A 12,889-nucleotide genomic window follows, 5' to 3' on the forward strand; every position below is an offset into this window, starting at 1 on the left:
GTGATGGGCACCTTGGTGCTGCAAAGTACTTTTTAGTGCATTGACTGTGCACCCACAATCAATCACCATGCATGATACAATTCTGCAACACGGACCAGTAAATTAGAGATTTTTCTTTTCATAAAATTAAAGACTAGCCTGGAACTGAATTACCGGCTGTGATACTCGAGCACAGAAACTATAGAGAAGGATCCAGAAAGTCATTTGGATGCCAGCAAAAAGTAGCATCCATGGAGTTGTGAGAACAGCAAGTATCTTAGTATGCAGATGCTGTAGGATTTTGACATGCTAAATTGGTGGCTAGCAGCAATCATGGAAAAGGGATTACGTAACAATATGTACTGAATATATTATCATGACTGATATGCTGGTTTCAAATACAATTTCCCTCCACGCTCCAAAGTTGCATTTTGAAAGTTGAGCCCTGCAAAAGGGAAGTTTTGGAATATATTTGTTTTAGGAGCTTTCACATGGCCTAGTCTCATAGGCCCGGTAGCAGCTTGTTTATGTTTTACTGTCCTTGGGGGAAATGAAAATGGTATACTTACGTTTGCAAATATAACTCATGCAGTTGCACCCTCTGCTGACTGCCAGTGAGTTATGAATACTACTGCCCTCATTCAAAAATGTAGTAAACAGAAAGTTAAATAAATAAATAGGTAGAACCTCTAGTATTAATACCCAAATGACCAGCTAACATTCTCAAAACCTTAGACGGTGACAATGCTTCATGCAGAATTTCTTTTAAAGAAACAAGAGAAGGTTCAATATTTTCTTTAAAATAATAGGCCACTCCGATTTAAAAGAGGTGAAGGAGAGTCAGTTTTGATTATCTATCTGCCACTAACTTGCCATATGGCTCTCAGACAGCTCATTTTCTCCATTTGTAAAATAGGGATCATACCAGCTACCCTCCCAAGGATGCAGTGATGAAAATTAACTGGTTACAGTTTGTACAGTGCTTTGAAAAATGCAAAGCAATCTGTAAGGATGTGATGTACCCACAAGTGCTGCTGCTAATTAATTAATAATAGACTACAAATACATACTTTACTCCCAATTGTTATTGGGAAATATCGGGTCCGCCTCGCTGAGAGCCAATAACAGTCAGACAGGGATAAGGAAAGGTTGCTTTATTTTGCAGAAGAAAGGAGAGCTTTGCACCTTGGTACAAAAACTTTAACTTATACAAAAAGCCAAAGATTTTTTATACACAAACACAGGCCCTGGTTGTGTTAACATTTGATTGGTGGTTAACAGACCCTGTACTTTTGCTATTTGGTTAGTGAAAACCTGTTTGGGACCAGCTTTAATTACCTTAAGGCCTTGAAAGGGAAGACAGTTGAAAAGTTTAGGCTACTGTTTACTTGAGGGGTTTGCTTTTTTTTAATGGCCGCTGGCTTCCATAACGGCTGCTAGCTGTTGCGGGGGGGCGGGTCACTGCTGACTGTCTCACAATGATCTCAAAATACTTTACTTAGACGCAGCTTCAAGATTGCATTCCTTGTAGAAGGCTTCAAAATTCTGGTACAATAACCACATTTATACTTCAGGGAATTACAGTTTACCATGGAGGGACTCATAGTGTGACTTTTCTTCTCTAGAATAAACCAGAGTGGGTCAGAATTGGCAATTCATTTTGTGGCAGGGGTGTTAATCAAATCTGTCTTGTAAAGTCCATTCAGGATTATTTTATTATCTGGCTCTGTCAGGAAAGTATGGAGTCTTATTTGCTCACTGATATGGGAGGGCTTTGACAGAGTGTCAGATTTTACCAGCTATATAAAGAGACTGACTTTTCTGTGTTTGCAAAGAGGAGAGTGCATGGGTGTTTATCCTCAAGAATGAGGAACCCACTGACGGGGCCGGAGATATGCTGGCAGTCTGCATTTGGGGGATTTTTTTTATTCCATATGTTTGGAGGGAAAGGGCAAAAATCAGCTGTTTCACAACACAGACTGCTGATGGAAGGCAGGGAATTCTGATTTGTTATTTGCATCCTGAATTGAAGTGGATTTAGTTTGCTGATTAGATTTCTACTAGGTTTTTTTGTTTTTCTCTCTTCTTCTAATGGGGTATGCTGTCCTGACTATTGACTGCAACATTTCAGTTAGGTCACAGAGGCACTGAACATGGTGCTGCAGAGCAAACACGTGACGCCGCTCACATTTGGGGTTGGATATAAGACTCAGGAGTTTTGGCCAAATCAGAGGTGAAATCCTGGCCCCAGTGAAGTCAGTGGCAAAGCTCCCAAAGCTATTGTCCTCTTTAGGTCACCTGAAACTGTGTGAGAGTTACCCTGATACCAAACAGAGAAATGACTTGCTTCAGCAAGCTGTGGTGTGGTGGCAGTCTGCCCCGGCAGAGTGGTGTGGTTCCAGATGCTTTGTTGCCGAGGTTAGTTTGAGGGAATGGCTCAGAGGCCTGCGGCACTGGATAGATATCAAAGGCAATTCAACTGTAACATGCGAGGAGGGTGTTGTCCCAGACTGGAGTATGAGACTAGACCAGAGAGTGCTAGCCCACCCGTGCACAGCACTGATATTTGGCCAAATGTGGTTCTGTGTGCACTTGCAAGTCTGGAGTCATTGAGGGAAGGTTACCTACCGGCAGGGAAAGAAACAGAGGAACCAACCCCGGCTCCTAACAAAACAGCTGCTTCTAGGAAAGAAACCCAAATACCTCAGCCATTTCCAACAGCCCCTCCCCAGAACCCACACTTATCCCCCAACAGGAATTTTGAGCCTGACACTAAGAAACACAGAGAGTGTCCGTAGATCCCACTCATTTCACCGGGAGCTGCGGGTGCTCAGCATCTCTGAGGAGCAAGCGCTCAGAAGAGGGGTGCATGGTGGCTCCACGGAGCTATGTATGTGCTAGTTACTACTTAGAGTTTTCTTACCTTGGCAATTTGATCTGCCATTTGAAGGCGTCCGTCTAACTCTCGTCTGATCTGCGCAGCTTGCTCATCTGGATTATCCAGCTGTGTGGCAAAACAGAAAAAAGGTAAACAGGATTGCTAGGATGAAAAAAGGCCCCCACAGCACCACCCGGGAGAAGCTTGTTCAGCTTCTCGGAGTGTACGACTTCATTACATCATTATTTAATATTTGTATTGCGCTAGGTCTGACAGGCACCAATCAAGGCCACATTCTGCAAGGCATGGTACACGCGCATATTGATTCATTTTTCCAAAAAAATTTTAAACAAACATGCTCAGTTGAATGCATTTTGTCAGATGCCCATGTCGCTACCTCTGTGAGTAGAAATTCCGTCATGGACAGATATATGAATCCCCCTGGGCTGCTGGGCCAGTTCTACATTCACTGATGTGGGAAAACCAGTATCATTGCCACTTATAATAGCACTACTGCAGAGGGCAGCAGAAAGGAGCAAATGGGGAACGTAGAGTTGGTCTCACACAGGCACATGAGTAAGGCTGAGTCGGTCAGATTATGTGATTTTACGTGACCTCTGCAACTTCAGACCCGCATGGCAGGGCTTGGGCTGTCAGCCCTGGGCAGTGGGGCTCCGGCTTCCGTGATTTATTGTTTACTGACCGCATCTTGTCCGTGACTTTTACTAAAAATACCCATGCCCAAATCTTAGCCTTACACATGAGGCATGGTGGGAATTTACTGAAGATAAACTCAGTGTATGGACTAAGCCCAAACTTCCTTACTTCTAGGGCAAAGTCTACCCTCCCTTTTCACATTATACTTTCTCCATTAGCGGTGTTACCTATAGGTCAACATTTTAGGCTTCATTCAGGCTCCTGGGGAACCCAAAGGCACAGTTCTGGGATGCACTAGCCTTCTGTACAGATTCCCGACAGTAATGGCGGCATGCCTTATAGTAGCACATGTCAACCTGTAACATCAGAAGATATCTGTACCTATATAAAGAGGAAAGGAAGATGCTTTGCTGAGGAGGACAATAACGCCAAAACACACTTCACCATCCCTTTTATTTTTCAGGCTTTCACTACATTTGCTAACCCCCCTCCTTTCTAGGACATAACATCCTATTCCTGTAGCATCTCCTCCTCCTATTTTTCATTTTCAGCTTCAGGTTCTGGAATACAAGCTAGGGATTCATGCTCTGGACGCTCATCAGTACTGCCATCGCAACTATTATGCACAGCAAGTGCTCCAGGTTCTTGTTTGGTTTAAAAATACTAGGAAAAGCTGTTGTGACCAGGTTTCCAGTTTGTTCAGCAGAGGACGTGACAGGCTGCTCTCGAAGTTTCAATTGCATTTTATTTTTGCTTTAAGTGCCTTGCAGTGTCCCTTGTGTCAGATCAATTTGGTCTGTTGGAGATTTTAATTAACCAATTGTGACCGATGGGGAGGGCATTTAATGGCAGCTAATGACTAATGGCTGGAGGTGAAGCCAAGGGCCTAGAATCTGGCTGGTTAGCAGACGCCTGAAAGCGCTCTACCTAGAGGTCATCAGTACTGTTATAAACCACTAAGATATGCAGGGGTAGGTAAAAGAGTAGCTACCATTTCCATTTTTTTTATTTACACATTTGTTGAAGTTAAAAGTCCCATCACACATTTCCATGGACACAACATTCTGTTCTCAGCACTGCTCTTTCCCTAGCAGTTAAAAGCAGAGGTCCAGTCCTGAAGTCTTTAATGAGGCAAATGTCCCAATTTGGTCTCAAGGTATGTTGAGGATATGCTGAGAGAGGGCCACATTGGGCACCAGTTTCATTTTAGTGGGAATAAAATAGCATAGATAATAGATTCAAAAAGAGTCTTAAATTAAATGAGAGAGAAATAAAAGAGGATACTCTGATGTGTTATTCTTTGAAGGTTTATATCAATACCTTTGTGATTCATGCATAATAATTCCTAGGGAATTTTAAATTTCTGTGTAATATTCACATTTACATAAACACTAGGCTAGCCCCCTCAGCTGCTGTGCATCCACTGAAGTTAATGGAGCAATGCTGGTTTATACCAGCTGAGGATTTGGCCCATTATATTAACAGTTCTTGAATCTACTGACTTCCGTAGCAATTTGGACTGAATAAAGATTGGTACGGGCTTCACTATCGTGCCGTATAGGAAATAACTTCCTAGTGTGCAGGGGTCATGACAGAGAAAGTATAGCTGTGCTTTTCTATTTGTTGTGCGCTATATGCAGGTGTACACAATATTCACCTCGGACACACACTGGCTTGACCAGCCCTTGAGAATGCTTACGGCCATTAGTTTGCATTGCAATTAGGGTGACCAGATAGCAAGTGTGAAAAATCGGAATGGGGGTGGGGGGTAACAGGGCCTATATAAGAAAAAGACCCCAAAATCGGGACTGTCCCTATAAAAATCGGGACATCTGGTCACCCTAATTGCAATGCTGTTGTGCGTCTTCTCTCTCTCTTTTTCCTTAAGATCTCAACCCTCACGACAGCCAATCCACACCACCCGTTAGCTGAAGCGTTCAGGGGCGAGATCCTTTCACAGTCGACTGCGTGGAATCCTGCAGTGTGCTGTTCACACTTGCACTGACTCTGAAAGCTCTAACAGGAAGGAGTTGCTTGTGACAGTTAAGCACGCAGTTCCAGCATGGTTCTACGACACACAGGCGCTAACTCTCTCTTGCATCAGTGTAACTCCGGGGTAAGTCCATTATCTTCAGCGTTGGTACAAGTGTACGTGAAATCAGAATCAGACCCGAAAGGAGCATGTAGGAGGCGGGGCCGGATTTCCAGTGTGCTTAGGGGCGCCGGCGTTCTAGGGGTGCCTAAAAGTTAAAAGTGGGTTAAAAGTTTCATTTCTACGGAAAACACGAAGGTCAGCTGTAGGGGGGCACTGAAGATGCTGTGCCTGGGGGCACTAAGGTGTAAATCCAGCCCTGATAAGAGGAATAAGAAGGTGCCAACTAAGGCTTGGCAAGCCAGTTAATTGGCCAGTCAGCTACCTGCCTATTTCACCACAGTCAAACATAATCAAATATTTTAGCAACAACGCCCTTATGTAGGCGGTGGCCTACCTTTTTGATTGTTAGCAAACTTACTTAAATGTCTCGATCACTCACTTTACTATGTGCTAAGGTCACCTGATGGGGAAAAGACGAATAACTGAAAGTTGAGCCGCTTGATTCACTAGAATCTTCTAGAACAGAACATTGAGGGTGGTGGTGGTGGTGGGTGTCTTTATTTGTATACAAGGCCACCAATGTACATATCAGTTAACAAAGCACATTAAAATGATGATGACAAAGATATAGATGAAGCAATTGAAGCTTTAAAGAAAGAGATAATGAAAAGCAAGGTACTTGAAGAGTTAGCCTGCTGCCTACCTAGCATAAGTGCACTTAAAGAGGACTTTATTTTTTTTTATAATTGCAATGTTTTTGTTTTATTGCATTTTAACTTCGTTTTTTCAGTTGTAAATGTTCAGTCTTAATGTTTGTATTTAAATGCTAACCAACCATTGCTAAAAAGGTAATAATTATTCTTTCATTTTTAAGAACTTAATTTCATTGTATTTTGCCTTATTCTGAGCTCAAACAACTCAGTTAAGTCACTTGTTTTTTTTTAACAATTAGGCAAATATTTATCCAAGGCTAAACCTACAGGAGACCATAGAGTCTTACTCTTTATTATTGTTCTAATAAATTACTGCTTTAAAGTGTATGACCATTTTTGACATTATTTGACACTATTTGATCAATGTTTGACTGGTGAAGTGACCAAGTATTTTTGGAGCATTCAAATGCCCAACTTTATGCTGACTTTACAGACCCTTTCCCAACTATAACTACAGTTTAAACTCCTTTGGGTAAGTTGAGACACATCAGGAATCTAAAAACTTCAAATTGACAATGGTAAGTAGGAGTGCTAGTAGCAACACTTCTTTTCACAAGATACAGGAGTGTCATCAAGTTCAGCAGCATTAAACATTTCAATATTGTTCTGGTTCATCCTTCTTTTGTAAAGATCCCTTAATGCAAGTGGAAACTGATTCTCCTGTCATGGTTTCCTAGTAGTATCTGTTTAGGAGACTGGGGAATCAAAAACTAAAATCTAGGACCACAATATTAGTTCTATGACAGTACCAATGCCACTTCTTGTCTCTTGTAAGAAATAACTTATCAACCCCCCCCCCCCAACTTTTACTGAAGTCAACCACATTGAAATCCGGGTTTTCTTTCCCCTAGCAGTTATCTTGTCTTGCTATTTGGCTCTTCTAACGATGATGTTCACAGTGACCTGTTCTGCCTGTTGGAAAGCAACATCACCATAAGCCATTGTACCACCAGTGCTCTCAGTCACAGCATCCCATAAAGCAATTTTATAACCTGGCTTAGAGTTGCTGTAACTATCTCCCTATGTATTATCCTTCTCCAGAGACAAATTGCTCCACAGAGCAACCACTTGCCTGGTGCAGTGCAGTCTGGAAAGTTACAGCTACAGCAACCATTAGAGTTTCAATCCCCAATATGACTAGATAGCAGCGCTTAGGTTTGAATGTATTTGCAATATGCCATCAAAACACTGGTGTGCCACAGTTTCCTTCCTATTGTCTCCTTGCATAACTTAAATGTTCCTTTTCCCCTCATATATGTATGCCTGTGTCTGTGTGCTTCAGTAGGTCTGATTTCCCAGAGAGTTCAGAGGCATTACAGCTGGCATTGAGGGAATGTATATTTCTGATTCAATTTAAAGGCCTCAGTCACTGATTTAACGTAAGCAACAAACCTGCTAAGCATCCTGGGCCTGATCAAAAGCTCACTGAGGTCAATGAGAGTATTTCTAGTCCTGTCAATGACCTTTGGCTTAGGCTTATTTGTACTCCATTCCCTGTGGCTGCGCCACAAGCATGTCATAATTTGACCTTTTAACGTCAGAACTCGACACGGGGTTGCTCTGGATTCTATGTGGCCATGGTCCTGAAACCAATAGGAGCTCAACTCCTCTCAGGATCAGGCCCTTTGGGACAGTTTGTTAAACCCCTTTCCCCGTGCCACGTTCCCCAAATACCTTCCCCATTAACAAATGCATTCTGCAGACTTGCTTCCACTGGACTGAACAGACTCTGAGAGCAGCTCCGTTAAATGAGGGCAATGTACCATTCCGAGTCCCCATTTCCTTTAGAACTCTGAAACAGACGTCGTTATTCCACGTTCGATTTGAGCGACAGTAATTGAGGTTAATCACATTACCCCAAATAACCTGAATTCTAAAGGTAGAAACCACGGATGCCACCTTCTTGGAGAGCTGTCCTTCTAATATGCTAATAAGCCAGCGCAATGCCTTGCAGAAGCACTTTCTACACTATCAGGATTTTGCAGGCATTTTCCAGTCACACTGCAGCTGGAGGAAATTGTGTGAACCTCTCTTGCGAAGGGAAGGATATGACTAGGGAGATTATTTGTGTTATGAGGTTACATCCACAGCAGCATTCTTAGTCCTGATCTGGAGGGTAAAGCATTCCTTTTTAAAAGGAAGCGTTGCCATGACCAGTTGAACAAAGCGATATGAAGAGCCACATATCCCTACAATTTTAAAACATTACGCAGGCTTTTAAGTACTTAACTCCAATAACCGTACATGGCAGCTCCATGGCTACCACTCATTCTTTGAAAAACGTATCCAGAACTAGTCTGTAGCATATATTAGTGAAACTTATGCCTGGTCTAACATTGCTAAATTAACTGTAGCTAAGCCAATCTATCCCTGAGTGTAGACATGGCTAGGTCAGTGGAAGAACTTTTCCATCAACCTAGCTACTGCCGCTCGGAAAGGTGGATTACAGCTACAGAAAAACCCCTTCCATCACTGTAGCAAGCATCTACACTACAGTGCCATGGCCACATAGCTACAGCTCCACCGATGTGCTGCTGTAGCACTCATAGTGTAGACATGGCCTTGGCCTTAGTTTACCAAATACATTAGAATTCTTTCTCCATATAGAATAAGGACGCGTGCCAATGAGGGCACTGATCTTAGATCGAGAATGTTGAAATATAATTTGCTTGTGAAACACAGTTAAACAGTTAATGTAAAATAAGTTATCCAAGCAATATTGAACAATCTGGTGACAGGAAACTATCCCTGAATAGCAATCAAAGCCCAATTTCTTAGCTAGAGAGTCAGCAATTTATTTTCTGCAGTATGTATGCATACTTTATATTCAAAAACTGACAGCCAAATATATAAATGATTTAGAAGGTCAAAGAGAAATTGAATTAGTCTGGTTCTGCATTATGACTTTTTTATGGGTGTGCTATGAATAAAGCAAAGATATAAATCATAAGGTTGCCCCAGTCAATTAAGTCTCAAAAAGTATTATAAATCTCAGTGTACATAAGATATGTTACATGTGCCAATTTTTCTTCAGCAACATGTCAGAAATACAGGACATGCTCAATTTCCAATTCTAATCTGCTCATTACACAATTGCCTAGTTGCATATTGGGTGTTTTCTTACGTCTATCCACACATGCCATTATTTCTTTCCCTTTGCCTCGACGAGAGATTTACCTTGGTGCTACAGTTGTTAAAAGTTTAAAAATATGTAGATTTGACTCAAATTAGGAACAAAAATGTATCCGAACCAGAGTTAGTCTGCACCTAAATGTACAGCAGAGTACCGGTACATTCATTTGTAGTTACCAAATGTTGACTGTTCCATTACAGTAAAAGAATCTGGCAAAAAAATTGGCTTATATACAAACTGTTTATGAAATATTCTTTGACTGGATACAATTTTTTTTTAAAGCAGGTTATTGACATAAGGAGGACTTTAGTAACAATCCATCCTATGATTGTGTACAATTGATACCCCCTCGACAATTTATAAACCCTACTCAAGAACTGTTTCAGGTTATTAATAGAGCCTCTTCATTATGACAACCTTGCCAATTAGTGTTCAAAGTTGTAGTCTACGACACTGAGTCACACTCACCATGAGAACGTGGCAAACTCAACTTCTGTACTTTAGGGACATCATGAATAAAAGACACTGCACTTTCGGAGCAGGAAGAAAAGTCAGAGGAAAAGGAAAACAACCACTAGTAATTTAACCTGCCCTATTTTAAACAACATGGAGTGCAACACTAAGATGAAGCAGTAAAGAAATCTGAATCAAACCAGTTTCAAGTCTTACACTGTTCAGTTTGCTACTAAGACACCTGCATGCCCTGAACCATGCTTTATGTTTTAAGGTTATCAGCCAAGATTCTGATCTCAGTTACATCAGTGAAAACCAGAAGGAACTTCAGTGGAGTTAATCTGGGTTTTCATCAGTTAAAAATAACAGGCCACCATTGATCCCAGTTTAAATGCTCTAGTAAGGGCTTTGTTGTTACAGATTAAAAACAAACCCATCGAAGTGCAGTTGTAATCAAAAAGGTGACTAGACATGACATCAGAGTGTCATATTTATTCCCTCTCCATTATATACATCTCAGATTGTTTAAAACAGGAGAGTTAAGAAACCTCTTCAAGCCCAACCTACTTCTGAAAAACAAAATCAAGCTGTGCATGTTCTTTCTGCTTTTTTTAATCATCAGTAGTAATGCTGATTTGGCAGTCAGACCTTAATTGCCATGGTTGAAGATGAGGCTGGATACAAACCATCTGACAATCCCATAGCTACACAGTCTCTGTTAGCTGTTAACATTAGATGTTGTCAATAACATAAGCAAGTTGTGATTCAGAACACATAAGGAGTTCATAGAATCATAGAATATTAGGGTTGGAAGAGACCTCAGGAGGTCATCTAGTCCAACCCCCTGCTCAAAGCAGGACCAATTCCCAACTAAATCATCCCAGCCAGGGCTTTGTCAAGCCGAGCCTTAAAAACCTCTACAGAAGGAGATTCCATCACCTCCCTAGGTAGCCCATTCCAGTCCTTCTAGTGAAATAGTGTTTCCTAATATCCAACCTAGACCTCCCCTACTGTAACTTGAGACCATTGCTCCTTGTTCTGTCATCTGTCACCACTGAGAACAGCCTAGATCCATCCTCTTTGGAGCCCCCTTTCAGGTAGTTGAAAGCAGCTATCAACCCCCTCCCCCCTCATTCTTCTCTTCTGCAGACTAAATAACCCCAGTTCCCTCAGCTTCTCCTCATAAGTTATGTGCTCCAGCCCCCTAATAATTTTCGTTGCCCTCCACTGGACTCTCTCCAATTTGTCCACATCTTTTCTGTAGTGGGGGCCCCCAAAACTGGACGCAATACTCCAGATGTGGCCTCACTAGTGCCGAATGTTGTTTAAATAGATTATGCTCTTATGTAAATACTAGGAAAGTAAGACTACAATACCACACCTCAAGTGAAGTGTTGTGCGTCCTTAAATATTTAGGCCTGAAATTATCATAATGAGCAACACAATTAGAAATATCTTCATGATGAACTAGAAGGATTTTTAATAAAAAGATGAAACATACAGATATATCCTTCAATTATTAGCCGGGCATTTAAAATATACAACTTGGATGTGACAAACACTGTCTACACTATTGCCTCCAACCATACAAGACAGCAGCAAGAAGGCCAAAAAGTGTTGGGATCATTTTCTAATTTTAACCCCTTCCTGCCAGTCACTCCTAATGCTGAGTGCTGCTTCAAAATAAACATCAGGAAGTCCTGATTCATGCTGCCTCAGGGTTAACAAGGACCCATTTGTCTGAACATTTTCCCTGTTGGGAAAGGTTTCCACATCATTCATAGTGTGCAAACTAGTCTCAGCCTGTGCCTTGCACTGCTTTTGAATACGGCGATGCAGTACCTCCACTTTTTACAAATTATCGTAGCAGCTTGTGGATCATTGCAAACAGCAATTTGCTTAATCAGAACAACATGCTTGATGGTGTACAAGACACAAAGATAAAAACAGCCCTTGAACCTGGAGAGTGCACAATCTCAGGGTTGACTCTGTGCTCATTGATATCAATGGCAAACATTCCCATGCACTTCAGTGGTGCAGGATCAGACATTAAAAAATAGCCTTTCGGGACACAGAGTGTGCTGGGAAATCCAAGAGAGGTGATCACTAAATGTTCTATTCCCTCTCTGCCTCTGAAGAATGGGTATGTACACGACCATATCACAGATTCGCCTGAGCCAGGCAGAGCAACCTCACCTTCCCGTTACAGGAAATAAATTCACACTTGACTCAAAATGGCCACCTGAACACTAAAGTCCATAACATAAACAGTCCATCACTGATCCATCACCAGGCCAGGTTTGGTAGGTTAAGACAGGGAGAACCTTCCTTCGCTGTCGCAGCCTCACCCAGAAGTGCCTTTAAAAGAAACAGCAGTACCTTTTTATCTGGCCTGCTGGGCCCTGATTGGCTTCTTCCTGCTCCTGGCCATTTCAGCCACTGGAGGACCAACAAACAGCCAATCCTAGGAGATTTCTATAGGCAATCCCTGAGGTCCAAACTCACTGCTCTTTTCCACAAGGACAGCATCATAGGGTGGGTTGTGCCAAGGCAGTGGGACCTCCAGCAAATGCCTGGTATATCCTGTCACAACCCCCTATATATCCTAAGCATGGCAGTCTTGTAGGCTGTCAAATACAACAGCATTAACATCAAGGAATACAAGATTTAAAAGGCAGGCAAGGAACATCATTATTATTGTTGTTCTTTTTATTACAGCAGCACCTAGGGATCCCAATGAAGAGCAAGGCCTGACTGAGCCACGCGCTGTACAAAGAGAATGAAAAAGACAATCCATGCTCTGAACAGTTTGTCCTCTAGTGAAATACCGGATCCAGTCGAGCTGGTATAGAAGATGAGAGGGAGGCTGGTGAAAGGAAGACAAGGTTAGTAGCAAGAGTAACACATATTTACACACACACCAGCTACAAGCAGAACTGGCAGGTTTCAAGTCCGGTTCTTTTTCTTAGTTTGCTTTTTTG

At 42.0% G+C, this 12,889-nt stretch overlaps 1 protein-coding gene across 12 annotated transcripts in view; it reads right to left on the reverse strand.

Annotated features, from left to right (window-relative positions):
* Positions 1-12,889, reverse strand: part of CADPS (calcium dependent secretion activator) — a 358,046-nt gene that overhangs the window by 206,970 nt on the left and 138,187 nt on the right. For all 12 annotated transcript variants that reach the window (XM_026650418.2, XM_026650417.2, XM_026650416.2 and 9 more), the window contains exon 4: positions 2,903-2,983. In XM_026650418.2, the coding sequence (XP_026506203.1) occupies positions 2,903-2,983 (81 nt within the window). The remainder of the gene's footprint in view (positions 1-2,902; positions 2,984-12,889) is intronic.

Source organism: Terrapene carolina, unplaced genomic scaffold (assembly GCF_002925995.2).
Source record: "Terrapene carolina triunguis isolate 2854851 unplaced genomic scaffold, T_m_triunguis-2.0 Scaffold89, whole genome shotgun sequence".
NCBI classification, from domain to species: Eukaryota; Metazoa; Chordata; order Testudines; family Emydidae; genus Terrapene; species Terrapene triunguis.